This window comes from Marmota flaviventris, chromosome 2 (genome assembly GCF_047511675.1).
Source record: "Marmota flaviventris isolate mMarFla1 chromosome 2, mMarFla1.hap1, whole genome shotgun sequence".
In the NCBI taxonomy this organism is placed as follows: Eukaryota; Metazoa; Chordata; class Mammalia; order Rodentia; family Sciuridae; genus Marmota; species Marmota flaviventris.
The window spans coordinates 84,316,182-84,332,417 of NC_092499.1; the positions used below are offsets into that span (position 1 = coordinate 84,316,182).

Genomic DNA, 16,236 nt, shown 5'->3' on the forward strand with positions numbered 1-16,236 from the left:
AGGAAGTTAGGTTATTGGGAGCATATTCTTGAAGAAGATTTTGGGACCCTGGTCCTTCCTCCCTCTCCTTCTCTGCTAACCTGCTATAAGTGATCTGCTTCTGCCATGCATTCCTACTCTAGGGCCAACAGACCATGGATTGGCACCTCTAAACTGTAAATCAAAATAAACCTTTCTTCTTTTAAAATTCATTTATCTCACATATTTATTACAGCAATGGAAATCTGACTAACACAGATGCTCATACAGAATTGTTGGTAACAGCCCAAAATTTTATAGTTAAAGATCCATCAGTAAGTGAGTAATTAAAAAACAGTGTGATAGTACCATTTAATAGAACTCAATGCAATTACTTCAAAGAATAAAATAGACCTATTATCAGAATTATAATCAGATCCTCACTTGAAAATGAATAAACAAATCAACCTTAGTTTGTTTCATTTCAAATACAAAATAACTACATAATTTCTCCCAAGAGTTAAGAACAAAAGGGAAATAATGAACAGTGTTAAAACTTAGGGTTCAGGAATTAAACTGGTTCAAATCTTATCTCTATCACTTATTTGCTGTGTAACCAAGCAAATTACTTATTCTATGCCTTAGTTACTTTTTTTAAAAAAATGGTATTTATTACTAATATGAAGTTTTGAGGATTATTTACACACTTAGCATAGTACCACTTAATATTAAATAAACGTGATTACTTTCGCTATTTTCAAAAACCTATATTAGCAGATAACTAAATGCCAGACAATATTACTAATTTTATAAATTTTAACCATGCAAAAATGTTCCTAAGTCATAAAACTAATATCACAAATGATGAACCATTATGGATGTCTCTTACCTGACTAATGGGATTGACCAATTTAATGTCCTACTATAGGAAAAATTTAAGGTCTATAAAATGACATAAATTATGAAAAATATCTTTTACCCCAAAAAAGGTGAGAGAGAGAGAGAGAGAGAGAGAGAGAGAGAGAAGAAGAAGAAGAAGGAGGAGGAGGAGGAGGAGGGCGGGGGGATGGATAACTGCTTTTAAGTGACTCAAAGATATCAAACTGTTAGAGAATAACATAAGCTTAGATGTCAATGAAGAGTGAAGGAACAAGCAGCATTATCTAAAATAATGCAAAAATTAATAAAAGCAACAAAGTAAAATTCAAGGAGCATGATACTAAGAGAGTTTATAAATAGTTTTTCTTTTGTGTTGCCTTACCTAAGAGGTCCAAAAAACTTGACCAAGGATTCCCGAGTATCTACTTCTGCCACATTGGAGAGGGCAAAATCATAGAGTTCAGGGAAATGTGCAAAAGCAGCTCTCTGAAACAGAATGACAAAAAAATATATAAATAATTAATATCTACATCTTAATAAAACCATCTAAAATTTACAGACTGTATGGTGGAAATGTTTTCTAAAAGTATAATGTACTACCACCCTTTCTTATAGGCATCTAGGATGTGACCTGCACCTTATTCATCCAGAAATATGTAATGCAACAGAAAAAAAATAAAAGTAAAACAACAACCACCAAGAATTACTCAAGCAGGAAAGCAAAAATGAAGAGCCAGTGTTTTCAAATTTTTATTTCTAAAATTGATTTTGACTATATAAAAATAGCCATGAGGGCTATTAACAGAAGGGGATTAAAAAAAAAAAAAAAAAACATTTTATTATCAAGAACTGACCTTACAAGACTAAAATAAAATCCCAAGGGAAAGTTCCCATTGAAAAAATAACCTGAGGAGAGAGGCAAAACACAATATGCTTACATCCTGTTTTTGTTTGGAACTCGAAGAAGAAAAGACCTGTAGGCTAACGTTCCCAACCAATATGGAATAAGCTATAAGAAAATAGAAATAGCAGCACTAAGATGGTAAATATCTAAGACAACATTCTTAGTCTTCCTTGATGCCCCAGTGTTACAGAAGAGACTCAGAAGTTTTTATGTGCTCCATGGTGGATGACACACACAGGTCACCAATGTTATGAGTGAGTTTGCATGGGATTATTGAAGACAACTACAAAATGACTAAGTTGAGAATGGGTGGCCTAAACCAGGAAATGAGTGAGAATCAGTTCTCAGAAGAACACTAACAACATAAAGAACAAAACAGGAGACTCCATAAGCAGTATGGAGTTCCTTGAGACCAGTCATCACGCCTTGCCTGTACCAACAGGATAAAACCACATCCACACCAACTGTGGTTACTTGAAGGGCAAAAGAACAAAAACACTAATGTTCTGAGAAAAGAAGGAAAAGACATCTGAGTTCATTCCTCTTCCAAAACAATGAACTTTAGAGCCTCCATGTACACCCTGATGTCACTTGTGGAAAGAGGAGGGAGATCAGAAAATCAAGCAGAGAGTAGAATTGATTATCAAAAAGAGTTTAAACTTCTGTTTAAGACTTTACCCTCCAAAAAACTTAAACTGACAAAAGCATCCTTCTGTCATCAAACAAAAAAAAAAAAAAAAAGAAGCTCAATAGCAAAGTGAGGTCAGTAACAGAAAACAAAAGTACTTCTTTTGGCATATATGAACTACATTGGTAAATTTCAGTCCTATTACATGTGTTGATCTTAAAAATGTGTAAAATGCTTTCATATACTTTACCATATGATGCAGCACTTGTTCATGAAATAAAAGTGGCAGCAAGACCAATATTTGTACCAAACTGGCCTAGTAACTAATATTTCGGAGTAGAATAACATCATATTGACTCATAGGACTCAGATGCACTATGAAAGTCATTTTTTTTTCATTAATTCATCAGAATTAGAAAACTTTAAAAGTTGATGATAAAACACTATTATATTAGTACTTCTTTTTTTCTATTTGCATCTATACAAAAATTAGATTAAAGAAAAGGCTAAAGTCCATTTCAATTACCTGTAGAGAAGTAATTCTATCATAATGAATTGTGGTCATCTCATTCTCTGTCAGAGCATTTCCAGTCTGGTCATTAATTTCAAAACCAGTATAGAACTTAAGCATGTCCAAAAGCTGAAAGGATAGATTTAAATTAATTAACTATGGAAATAAGACCAAAAAAATATAGCACTATTTAATAAAATAAACAAGTCAATAATGCAATTTTCTCAGAGCTGCTGAAAATTTTTGGAATGTAAAGATCATAACAAATATTTCAGAACGTACCCAAACACATTTAGTTTACATGAAAACAAAATATGTCTTATGAATAAATTGCTAAGTCTATTACTTATACATGGTCTACTTCTACAGAGAATTTAAACTGTAATCCCCAATGTGAATGAGGGTTTTGGATTTGTAAGTAGAGATATTCTTCTTTGTGCTGCTTCTGTTGGGGAGAAACTGTAAGGTGGGAAAAGTTAAGTTGTCCATTCCTCTTATCAGTCTTCACAGCCATTAAGCCTTTAGCTTGGTGCCAGCTGCTAAAGAGTCCCTGCTTTTGTATGGAGATTCCGCAAAAAAACTAGAAATAGAACCACCATATAACCCACGTAATCCACTCCTTGTTATATATCCAAAAGATTTAAAATCAGCATACTACATTGATGCAGCCACAATGTTTATAGTAGCACAATTCACAATAGCTAAGTTATAGAACCAACCCAGGTGCCTTTCAACAAATAAATGGATAAAGAAAAAGTGGTATATATTCACAATGAAGTATTACTCAACAATAAAGAGAAATGACATTATAGCATTTTCTGGTAAATGGATGGAACTGCAGACTATCATGCTAAGTAAAATAAGCCAGTCCCAAAATGTCAAAGGTTGAATGTTTCCCTGATGTGCAGAAGCTGATCAGGGATAAAGTGGGGGAGGGGTTCAAAAAATTAGAAGAAATGTCAGTGGAGTAGACAAAGAGAACTGGAGGGAAGGGAAGTGGGATGGGATAAGGAAAGAACAGTAGAATAAATAGGACCTAATATTCCTATGTGTATATATGAATATACCACAGTGAATCTCACCATCATGTATATTTATAAGATACAAATTTAAAAAATATATATATCGATAGATAGCAGAAAGATCAGTAGAGGGAAGGGAAGAAGGAGAGGGAAGAGAAAGGGAGTATACAGTAGGGACTGAATTAGAACAAATTATATTCTATATTTTAATAACTTTGTCAAAATGAATCCTAATATTATGTTTAACTAAAAAGAGCCAGTAGAAAGAAAAAAAAAATAGTGTTTAAAAAAAGAGTCTGCTTTCCCCATGTAGCAGCAGCATCAAAAGAGTTTACTAATTATATTCACCTCAAACCTGAATTATTTTACTTCAAATCCATAGCAGATTAGATATTAAGATTTTAAGACACACAACAACTCACTGGACAAAAATTTATAAAGAGGATGAGAAAAAGAAATGCTTATAGACATGAGATAAAATAATATGTAATGCACACAAAAACTGTATCTCCCATTATGATATCATTCAAAGATAATAATTGCCAGGCATGGTGGTGCATGACTGTAATTGCAGCAGGTTGGGAGGCTGAGGCAGGAGGTTCACAAGTTCAAAGCCAGCCTCAGCAACAGTGAGGCACTAAACAACTCAGTGAGACCCTGTCTCTAAAATACAAAATAGGGCTGGGGATGTGGCTCAGTGGTTAAGTGCCTCTGAGATCAATTCCCAGTACTAAAAAAAAAAAAGAAAAGAAAGAATAATTACAAGTTTGTTATGTTTTCTTCTATATGATGCTACAAAAAACAGGAAATATTAATATTTTTGCCTTCCTTAAAGTGCATTTACCTTCCAACCCAAGGTAGCAGGATAAGTGTACATACATTTCCATGCTATCAATTGCCTGTCACCACCATCATGTGGAAAGACAGAGCCATGGTACTGGGCACAGTTTACTTGAAACTAACGCTCATCACTGACTATATTCCACAATAGTTATTCACATAAAATCAAAATATGTGAACATGTGGAACTACATCACCAAAATCACAATTTAGTCCAATAATAAAGTCATACATAAATAACATAGTTAGAATATATACTTATTAAAGGCCACCTATGCAAGAATGCATTAATTTTATATATTAAGACCTGACTTTAAAATGATTAGAATTTTACATCATTCGATATTTAGAAGAATTTACATTTTTAAATTTGTTCTAATTAGTTATACATAATAGCAGAATGCATTTTATCATATTATACACAAATGGCACACAAATTCTCATTCCTCTGGCTGTACATGGTGTACAGTCCCTTCAGTAGTGTAATCATACATGTATACAGGGCAATAATGTCTATCTCATTTTATCATCCTTCCAAGAATTTACTTTTTGTCATATGCTCGTACTTCCAATTGGCAAAGATGAACCTAGAAATTAAAATGGTTAAGTATGTTTAGGTATATCAGTGCTCACCTGAGAAAAAAGATGACCATCCTCTTCCCTATGAACAAGATTGGAAAGGTAACAGTGAACCAAAAGATGAGAGTCATCTAGAATGGTATTAAACCAGCGCCTTGTAGGGAGCAGGGCCTAGGAAAAATAAACATCACAGCAATAATTCTGCATGTATTCTCTGCAGATAGTATAAAGGTAAAGTCTACTATATTTAACTCAGAATTACTCATCACAAAGTACCCTCCAGCCTCCACAAAGACATACTGTGCACATAGCAAGGGGCATGGGTCATGCTGTCAATAAACTCAGTGACAGTGTTTTTAGTTAATAACAATGATGATAACAGAACTTTAAAGAGAAAATTAAAAATAATATCTAACACAGGAAGAATTTTCACAAGTCATCTCAACAAATAGTTTTCCAACAAAATCCTACATGCAATTTCAGTGTGAAGTTGCAATTAAGTTTAAAACCCAGTATAAATTGTGTATGTTTAAAAATGGAGCTGTTTTGAAGAAAAAGGAAAAGTCTCCCTAAATGAAGACCCCTGTTTCCCTTTCCTCTCCCCACATTACCCCATGATAGTCAGAAAGGTGATGATGAGAAACTATGGGACCATTACAGTTTGAAAACCATTATCTAATCATAACGCATTTAACAGATGAAGTTGAGCTCCTACATACCAAAAGGAAATAAATTTGTTACTGACACATCTAGAATATAAATGAAGATTTATAGAATGACTGCTAGTCCAATATTCTAACAATCATTCAAAATAAGGCACAAAAAGATCTTTTTTCAACTTCCCACTTTATAAGGGAAAGAAAATGGATTTTATTTGAAATATATCACTTTTTATCTTTATCTGAAATTCCTACCAACATTCTGCACATAGTATTATGGAATCTTATCCTTTAAAAATTTTAATTTAGGGGCTAGGGTTGTGGCTTAGTGGTAGAGCACTTGCCTACTATGTGTGAGGCACTGGGTTCGATTCTCAGCACCACACTGCAAACATATGAATAAAATAAAGTCCATCAATGTCTAAAAAATTAAAAAAAAATTTATTTAAAAAGTTGACAATAAATAGTTGCCCATGTCAAATGGGACAGTCATCTCAAAACCTAAAAGTACAATAACTTGTGAGTATGCGACACCTTGACATAAGGTTCAAATAATACAGTTAGAGGTGATAAAGAAATATATCACATGCAGTCATATGCTTAAGCTTATTAGACTCTTAATAAATGCCTAACAAGTCATTCTATATTTCTTACCTCTAGATCTATCACAAGTTCAATAAATCTTTCACAATAATGAACTTTGTCCATAGTGACAGGTTCTAGACATAAGAGAAACATGTTAGAATTTTACTAGACTATATGTGCTACTTCTTAAAATTTAATAATATAAGCAAAATAATTTACTTCTTATTCACAATAACTATGATTTTGAGTAAGAATATCCTGTATATTTTTTAAAAGGCAGACTGATATTTAGCTGCTATTTTGCTCTACAAACATGATCTTGTGTCACATGTGCAAAAAGATATTTTTTAAAGTGCTAACTTTTAAAACCCATACTTAGTGACTAGATTTTGAAAAACCACCAAAAAGTAGTTTTATATCAGAATTTGCTCTACTTTCCTTAGTATGATCATATCCTAAACTTCTAAAAGCTTTTTCATATATATAAATACATGTTTATGTAGATATACACAGAATATGTATATACACATGTATATATGTACACATCTTTAAAATACATAGAAAATTAGCAGTATAGAGTAATTTATGTTATCTTTTCCTACTGTATTACTTTTGATATTAAAATACCAATGACACAAAGCAATGAAATATTTTAAAATCACAATTTTATTTTATGCTATTCATGACATAATGCACCATTTAAAAATCATTCTTTTTTGTTTTAAAGTAATTAAAATATTTTGTGATACAAAATATAAAATACTTTCAGAGCATAAGATTTTTATTAATTCTAGGAAATGATCTATCATTTATTAGCTAAAACCATCCTGTTAAGTTGGCTGCATTGTGAAATCAAGTAACTTTCAGGTCTCTGATGTCCAGAGACAACTCAAGTGGCAGAGTTGTAAAAGATATCCTATAAACATTTTTAAAAATACATTCATTTTATTTACTTCTAGTGGAATGGAAAATGGAAGGCTTTATGTGAAGAAATGTAAATACTTTTGTGACTTATACACAGGAATGTTAACTGGAATTTTCCCTATAAATTTTCAGTTAAAATATGCCCATAATCCAGACCCTGCAGTAACAGAAAAATAAAATTCAATAGCTGGAAAAGACCTTAAAAAACATCTATTCAATTATGTACAACTGTAACGCACCAATTTTAAAAATGGGGGGTGGGGCAGAAAATATCTATCCTAGATATTCATTTTCTAATTGTTAAATTGAGGACCCCAAAAGAAATGACTTGATGAAGATGCAGAACTGGAAGCCAAGTTTTCAGAACTTAGTTCAAGTCATACAGCTGTTCAAAGCATTAAAAGGAGCCAAGCTTGGTGGCAGAGGCCCATAATTCCAGAGGCTCAGAAGGCTGAGGCAGGAGAATTTTGAGTTCAAGGGCAGCCTCAGCAATTTAGTGAGACCCTAAGCAACTTAGCGTGACCCTGTCTCTAAATAAAAATTTAAAAAGGCTGAGGATGTGGCTCAAGGGGTTAAGCGTCCCTGGGTTTAATCCCTAATACCACCCCCAAAAGGAGCAATTTTTAAATTAAATTCATTCAAACTAGGCCTCCATTGCTTTCATTCTTATAATTGTCAAAGGAAAAATATTTCTTCTAAAACTTAAAAAGTTAGCAAATTCTGCATTCTGAACCTTTGGAAAAATGGCTGGCAATGGCCTGGTTAATATTAGATAACAAAGCTTGGTGTCATTAAGTTCTATGCTCTGATGGTCAGAGGAACACAGAGTAAAAACTTTGTTGTTCCAATTTGAGGCAAACACATTCTTATCATTTGTGTCAAGTATACTGCAATCTTTCTTTTCCTTCCTCTGATAGCAGTTTTGACATGTTAGAGAATCCTACACAGATTGCTTATTACAACTAGTATGAGTGTTTTTTTTTAATAAACCTATAAAATGAAACAACAATCCTTCTCATTCTTTTAAAAATAAGCTTTTTGTTTCCTAACTCTTCCATTCATCTTCATACATGCCTCTTTGAACTGGCACATTATTTTCACCATCTTATTGATTCCTTTGCCAGCAAAAAAAAAAAAAAAAAAAAAAAAACATTGCGCCCAGGGACGCTTAACCACCAAGCCACACTCCCAGCCCTTTTTTATATTTTATTAGAGACAGGGTCTTGCTGAGTCGCTTAGGACCTCACTAAATTGCTGAAGCTGGGTTCAAACTCTCAATCCTCTTGCCTCAGTCTGCTAAATCACTGGAATTACAGGCATGCACCATTGCGCCCAGCAACAATTTTTGATTAAAGTTTAAGATAAATCTAAGAAGGCTAAGTGTGGTGGTGCATGCCTATAATCCCAGCAACTTGGGAAGCTGAGGCAGGAGGACCACAAGTTGGAGGCCAGTCTTAGCAACTCAGTAAGACCCTATCTCAAACTAAAAAATAAAAAGAGCTGAGGCTATAGCTCAGTGGTAAACCAACTTTGGGTTCAAACCCCAGTACCAAAAAAAGAAAAACAGAATAATCACCTAAGAAATTTTGTTAATTGATTTTTAAACCTAGATGACCCTGGATTAACATTCCATAATTAGAGAAATAAATTTTATGACCCTGATTATTGGAGACATTAATAGTTCAAAGCATATATTGCTACTGTTTGTGCCAAGAAACTCCAATCTTCACCCTCATTTGAGGTTTAAGGCGCTTAACAAAAAGATTTAAATATACTAATATTAAACAACTTAGATATAAGCATATGACAATTTATATTGTTTGTTAGCAGTATTATGCTCCAAATGGGGTACAGGTGATTTATAGTATTGATATCTAATCCTGACTGAATTTTAGTTAAAATATTCAGTTGTTAAATATTACCTGGAAAATCAGCATTAAATAAGTAATTCTATTGCATTTTAAACAAAGCTATACGAAAATATAAACATGATACAACTATAAAGCTGTTCTTAGAGATTATATTTCACTTAAGAAATAAAATATTAAATGATGACATCTTATACAGCATATATACCTTTATTAAGTAAAAATCTATTTGTACTCATTAAATGCTTATCAAGATCTTAACAACCTCATATATTGAATTGACTCCCCTTGGCATATAGGTATATAAACACATATGTAAGTGGGGTACAGTGGGGGCATGCCTGTAATCCCAGCAGCTCAGGAGGCTGAGGCAGGAGGATCATAAGTTCAAAGCCAGCCTCAGCAACAGTAAGGCATTAAGCCACTCAGTGAGACCCTGTCTCTAAACAAAATACAAAATAGGGCTGGGGATGTGGCTCAATGGTCAAGTGCCCCTGAGTTCAATCTCCAGTACACCCCCCCGCAAAAAAAAAAAACAAAACACATGCACACACACACACACCTGTATATAGTATATAGTATACTCATGTATATACAGTATACTCATAGTATACATATAGATAATACAGTATAATCTATATAGTGAGTAATTTTATTACTCTCATCAATGAATAGGTCATAATGGTCTTGACCAATTTCATTTGTAGATTATATCTAAAAAGTAATTCTTCTCTTTCCCTTTAAACAATATTTAATATCTCTTGAAAAACACTATTCAATATCCCATTATGAACAACAAGTGAACAAGTCTCTGTCTTGTTCACTATTGTACTCCAGCACCTTATACAGGACAAGACATAAACCTAGTAAGCAAATATAAAAATGTTTGCTAACTAAATGACATTTTAATAACCAGGCTGGTACCTTTAAAATAACCTTCAAGGCTGTCAATGCTACGATTTGCAATATACTAGAAAAGGAAAGGACATATACTTTATTGTTACAATTTGAAATCATTCTAAGAGCAATTTTTAGACTACAGACAGGTAAATTCCATAGGAAAGTCTATAGAATAAATTTACAAATGAGCTGAATAGAAAAGCCAGTTACCAGACAGCGGGACTGATTTCAGAACAGAGATAAACTTCTGGATGAGTTGTGAAAGAAATCTTCTTTCTTGATAGGCTCTAAAATCAAACATGACCAAATTATTTTTGAAAAAGTTATTTCAAAGTAAATTTTGAATGATGAATAAATATATTCAAATATTGTTCAAATGTTCCATTTCACTCTGACATTAGGACCATAATTTGAACAAAGTGTCATCTTTGTAAATATAGTGCTACATGAAGAGAAGAAGAGCTTCATTCCTGGCCTAAAAAATAGCTAAGAAAACACCTCCTCTTACAGTCAAAGTTTTTACTTGTAATTTAAGGATCAGGACTGCAAAGGAGATTTCAAATTTTTCTTTGTATTTTGCCATTAAAATTAAAAATCTAGCATTTAGCTGGGCATGGTGGCACATGCCTGTAATTCCAACAACTTAGGGAAGCTGAAGCAGGAGGATCACAAGTTTGAGGCCAGCATCAGCTTAGGAAACCTCAAAAACTTAGTAAGACTGTGTCTCAAAAGAAAAAAAAAAAAAGGACTGGGGATGTAGCTCAGTGATGAAGTATCCCTGGGTTTAATCTGCAGTTCCAAAAAAAGAAAGGGAAAAAATAGTGTTTAATGTAGTTAAATCAAGGTAAACAATTTTATACTTTAATATGTTTAAAATACTAAATACAAGAGAACTTCAATAGCTAAAGATTAAATGTTTGTTTAAAGTACAATTTTCTTGACCAAATTCTTTCATTTGCAATATACAAATATATCACAACACATCCCACTATTGTATATGATTATTATGTACCAATAAAAAGTACTTTCCATTCATTATTAATTTAACTAATTACTCAACATTTATCAGATACTGGATAGCAACAAATGATTATGCCAGTCCTACTAGAAACACAAAGGAGGGGAATGATTAAATTCTACTTGAAGTGATAAATCATATATAAAGATAATGACTAACATAAGTCAGAATGCAATTATTAAAAAACTGCCTGACATTAACTGAGAACTTACTCTGCCAAGATCTGGGTTGGGTTAAATAATTCATGCAAGAAAGCTCATTTAATGGGGTTAGGAAGGAGAGCAAGGGAGAAAGATAACCTCTAGATAGGGAATAGGGGTGGGAGGGAAAAGGAGTGAGAAGGGGAATAGCATGGATGGTGGAAGGAGACCCTCATCATTATACAAAACACACGTATGAAGATGTGAATTTGGTGTCAATATACCTTATATACAATCAGAGATATGATAAATTGTGGTATAAAGGTGTATTAAGAATTGTAATTTTGGGGCTGGGATTGTGGCTCAGCGGTAGAGAGCTTGTCGAGCACATGCGAGGCCCTGGGTTCAATCCTCAGCACCACATAAGAATAAATAAATAAAAATAAAGGTATTGTTTCCAACTACTTTCAAAAAAATAAAAAAAAAATGTTAAAAAAAGAATTGTAATGCAAAAATATAATAATAATAATAATAATAATAATAAAAAAAGAAAGCTCATTTAATAATGACAATAGTCTTTCACACTGAAGTTCAAAGATGGGAAGAACTTGCCCAAAGTCATATAACAACTGAGTGCAGAATCTATTTAAATATGGTTTTAGAACCTACACTTTCAACTACAGATAGATATTCCAACCATCACACATACTGCTAGTATTATAGGAGTACAGAAGAAGAAAGCATGTAGTGTAAAGCAGGTGGTAGCAAAGAGTGTTTAGATGGCTAATATTCAATCACATGGATAGAAGAGAAAGGGACTCAGGGGAGGAATGTTGAAGAAACAATGACTATAGACTGGTCAGATTGGTTCATTAATGGGGGCAGTGGGGGGGTGGTCCACAGGAAATATAAGAGTTTTATAAAGCTACCGTAATGAGTTTAATGTTTATCCTATGGGAACAAGAAAATCACTGAACACTGTGAATAGAAGTAGGGCAAAATAAATATAGCTTTCTATGAAAAAGAATACTTAAACTATACTGTTAATGGAAAGCTGGAAGAAAGACCAAATAGGGATTTATTGTAGTGGTTCATTAAAGAGGCTATAAGGGCCTAAATTATGATGGCAGTGTGAATACAAGAAAAAAGGAGCTGGGCGCAGTGGGCATGCCTGTAATCCCAGTGGCTTGGGAGTCTGAGACAGAAGAATACTGAGTTCAAAGCCAGCCTCAGCAACGGCTAGGTACTAAGCAACTCAGTGAGAGACTATCTCTAGATAAAATGCAAAAGAGGTCTAGGAATGTGGCTCAGTAGCCAAGTGGCCAACTCAGTTCAATCCCTGGTACAAAAAAAAGAGAGAGAGAGAGACAGAGGAAAGGAAAGACAAAGCGGGAATCTAATAGTACTGCCTGACTGGTTATAAAGAGCCATTCAGGTGTCTGGAGTTTTCCAAGCCGAACTGACTAGCATAATTAAGAGGTTTTGGGCAGAAAGGTGAGTTCAAGAGGAAAAAACAATGAGTACTCCTAGTTAGTTAAGCCAAATTTGAGTTCATGACAATCATCCGTTTATAAGTATAATGAAAGAAGTATAGTTAAAGGACAGAAAAGAAATCAGGACCAGAGAGATTTAAGATTAAATCACATCAAGGTAATGGAAAATGGGCTTTTCAAGACAAACAAAAAGAGTCACATTTGGCCAAAAAAAAAAAAAAAAAAAAAAAATCACTTGTTCAGCACAACCAAGATGATAAAATGCTAGCTAAAAATCTATTGTGAAAGAAATGAGATTGAAGCTAAAAATTAAAATAGGGATGTTCGTACTCTGACCTTTCCTGTAATATTCAGTCCCTTACTCCCAAACTTATCTCTGACTTGCAGCTTTTCAGTTTCTTCAGTAACCACCAACATGACTCCAGGATGCACTTTCTTATCTTCAACCCTCTGCTCGTGGTTTATGCACCTCACTAAATAATCTCATTCATACTCATGACCTCAATAACTATCTACATATGTACCTACAAAAGTAGCACTTATTACATTTCTTATAACAATGATCTCCTGCTAGAAATCTCCACTTGCAAAGGGAAAACTGGAACCATCTTCTCCAGTAGCAGTCCTACTACTCTTCCTTTCACATTCCCATCATGGCAAGTATCTCATGATCTCCCAGTCATTTAACCAGAAGACTACTTATTTATTGTCAATTTCATACTCAACTCACAATAAGCAGGAGGGGAAGGGAGAAGGGGAGGCACACAGGATTGGACAGAATGGAAGGGAGGACAGGGGACTGAGAAAGACATTAGAATGAATTGGACATAACTTTCCTATATTCATATATGAATAAATGACTAGTGTAACTCCACACCATGTACAACCTCAAAAATGGGAAGTTATATTCCATGTATATATGTCAAATACATTCTGTCATGTATAACTAAAAAGAACAAATAAAATTTTTAAAAAATGAAATAAAAACATACATACAGAAAAAAATTTCACACTTGACAGCTTACCAACACCCATTAAATAACTTTCTTTCCTCCATTTGCCTCCAATTCCACAATTAGCCAAGTTCTGACTCTCTTGCACAAATATTACAAGTACCTTCCATCTTCATGTTAAATCTTGCTCACCTAAAATCTACTGCTTCCAGAGAGTATGTTCCAGAATTCAAGTTTAATTGTAGCACTCTATCAATAAAACCCTTTGGGGAATCTCCATCACATAGAGATGGAAAAGTAAAAGTTTTATCACAAAAATATACTTCCTTACTTATAAAGTGGTCAAGGGGAAAAATTTTCTAGACATAAGGAAATAGGTCCAATTAGAATTCTAGCAGATATATTAATTTGTATCTTTAGGGGCAGGTTACTTATTTTTCTCAAACCTCAGTTTTCTCACAAACCCCTGGGGCCTAGGAGCATTGAATTAAAAGACAATAAAAGAAAAGCCTTGGGATGTGTCAATATCTTGTTCACAGAGCCAGAGAAGACAGGAAAAAAAAATCCAAAGAAGAAAAAGAGAACTTACAGAAGTTAAAGAAGGAGAGATATATAAGAAATGCATCACTATCAACAGAATAGAATGAGGGATCAAGGGAAGAACAAAACAAACAAAAACTGCCCAAAATGCCAAATGATAGAGATAAGGTCAAAAAGAATGATTTTATGCTGTGCACAGTGGTGTATGCTTGTAATCCCAGCAGCCTGGGAGGCTGAGGCAGGAGGATCGTTAACCCTGTCTCTAAATAAAATATAAAACAGGGCTGGGGATGTGGCTCAGTGGTTTACTGCCTCTGTGTTCAATTCCCAGTACTAAAAAACAAACAAACAACAAAAAGATTTAGGTTGTAGTGAAAAACAGGAACCAAAATTCAAGTCAGAGTTACAAGATTTAAAGAAAAGGCAAATACAAGCCACTCTTTAGAGTGGAAGAAACAATAGAGTAGAGGTAAAAGAAGCTATCATAGGCCCAAGAGAAGTAAACCCTGAGCGTGTGTATGTATGTACATATGTGTACATGTGCATAAAAGGCAGAGAAAAAAAAGCCAGTAGAAAAGTGAATGAAGATGAAGAAAGAAAAAAATACTACAGCTAGAACAGTTCTGAGGCAAATAAGGCAAGAATAGAGAGAGACCAGGTAGTTTCAAAGACAGAAACAAACCTGAGAGCATAGAGGTCCTTCCCTGTATCCTCATAGCTTTTTATTCCACGAAATAAATACAAGTCACCACAAACTTTTATCCAATTGCTAATAAACATCACAGTTAGAAACAACCCATAAAGATTTTGACTGAAACTGTGCACAGTAAAATTTGATAAAAATCATGAAACTTGGGAGAAATAACTGACAACAAAAAAATATGTTGTCAACATCTAAATAGCACATAAAAAATACATTGATCAAAGATGAAGGAAAAAATTAATTTGTTATAAAATATACATCAGAAAATTTTGGATTTGGATACTGTAAGAGTCACTGTCAATTACTCTTTTAATCCCTATACTTGGTTTATTTTTTCCTTAGCATGTATTACCACCAAACATACTGCATAATTTATCTCTTCATTGCTGTCTTTTTCAACTAGAATATAAGCACCACAAAAACAGGAATTATTTTTTACTTTGTTTTCTGCTGTATCTCCAATGCTACATATAATACCTGGCAAAACAATACATTCAATATTTGTTGAATGAATGAATGATGGTTGGGGTATAGAAAAGTCATTGTTAAGAGTCAAGGAGTGAGATCTGCCCACTCCAACCTTTGTGGGAACCAGGCTCATAGTAGACCGGGGTCCACCCCTTTACCTGCAGGGTATACACTCGCTGGAGCCCAGCCTCTTGCACAGGACCGTCTCTTCCGACCAGCAGACTACCATTGGAGCCCAGACCTGGCCCAGATCCACACACACCAACTTGTGCAGGACGCAGGTGCAGGGTAGGTCCAAGTTCAGCCCTCCCATACCTGGGAGCCTAAGCCTAACCCACTTGCTCTTGGATAGGCAGAATTAATATTATCAAAATGATCATACTACCAAAAGCACTATATGGACTTAATGTAATTCCAATCAAAATCCCAATGGCATTCCTCATAAAAATAGAAAAAGCAATCATGAAATTCATCTGGAAAAATAAGAGACCAAGAATAGCTAAAGCAGGAAGAGTGAAGCAGGTGGCATCACTATACCAGACCATAAACTATACTACAGAGCAATAGTAACAAAAACAGCACCAAAACAGACTGGTAGACCAATGGTACAGAAAAGAGGACACAGAGACTAACCCACAAAATTACAATTATCTTATATTAGACA

General features: G+C 34.0%; 1 protein-coding gene and 1 long non-coding RNA gene across 2 annotated transcripts in view; one reads left to right on the plus strand and one right to left on the minus strand.

The window, feature by feature from the left end:
• LOC139704716 (uncharacterized) overlaps positions 1-16,236 on the plus strand; it is a 193,953-nt gene that overhangs the window by 161,233 nt on the left and 16,484 nt on the right. The gene's annotated exons all lie outside the window — the stretch shown is intronic.
• Aqr (aquarius intron-binding spliceosomal factor) overlaps positions 1-16,236 on the minus strand; it is a 110,371-nt gene that overhangs the window by 64,178 nt on the left and 29,957 nt on the right. The window contains exons 9-13 of the mRNA XM_027925733.2: positions 10,468-10,544; positions 6,635-6,699; positions 5,376-5,492; positions 2,896-3,009; positions 1,220-1,323 (exon numbers count right to left, since the gene is read on the minus strand). Of these exons, the coding sequence (XP_027781534.1) occupies positions 1,220-1,323; positions 2,896-3,009; positions 5,376-5,492; positions 6,635-6,699; positions 10,468-10,544 (477 nt within the window). The remainder of the gene's footprint in view (positions 1-1,219; positions 1,324-2,895; positions 3,010-5,375; positions 5,493-6,634; positions 6,700-10,467; positions 10,545-16,236) is intronic.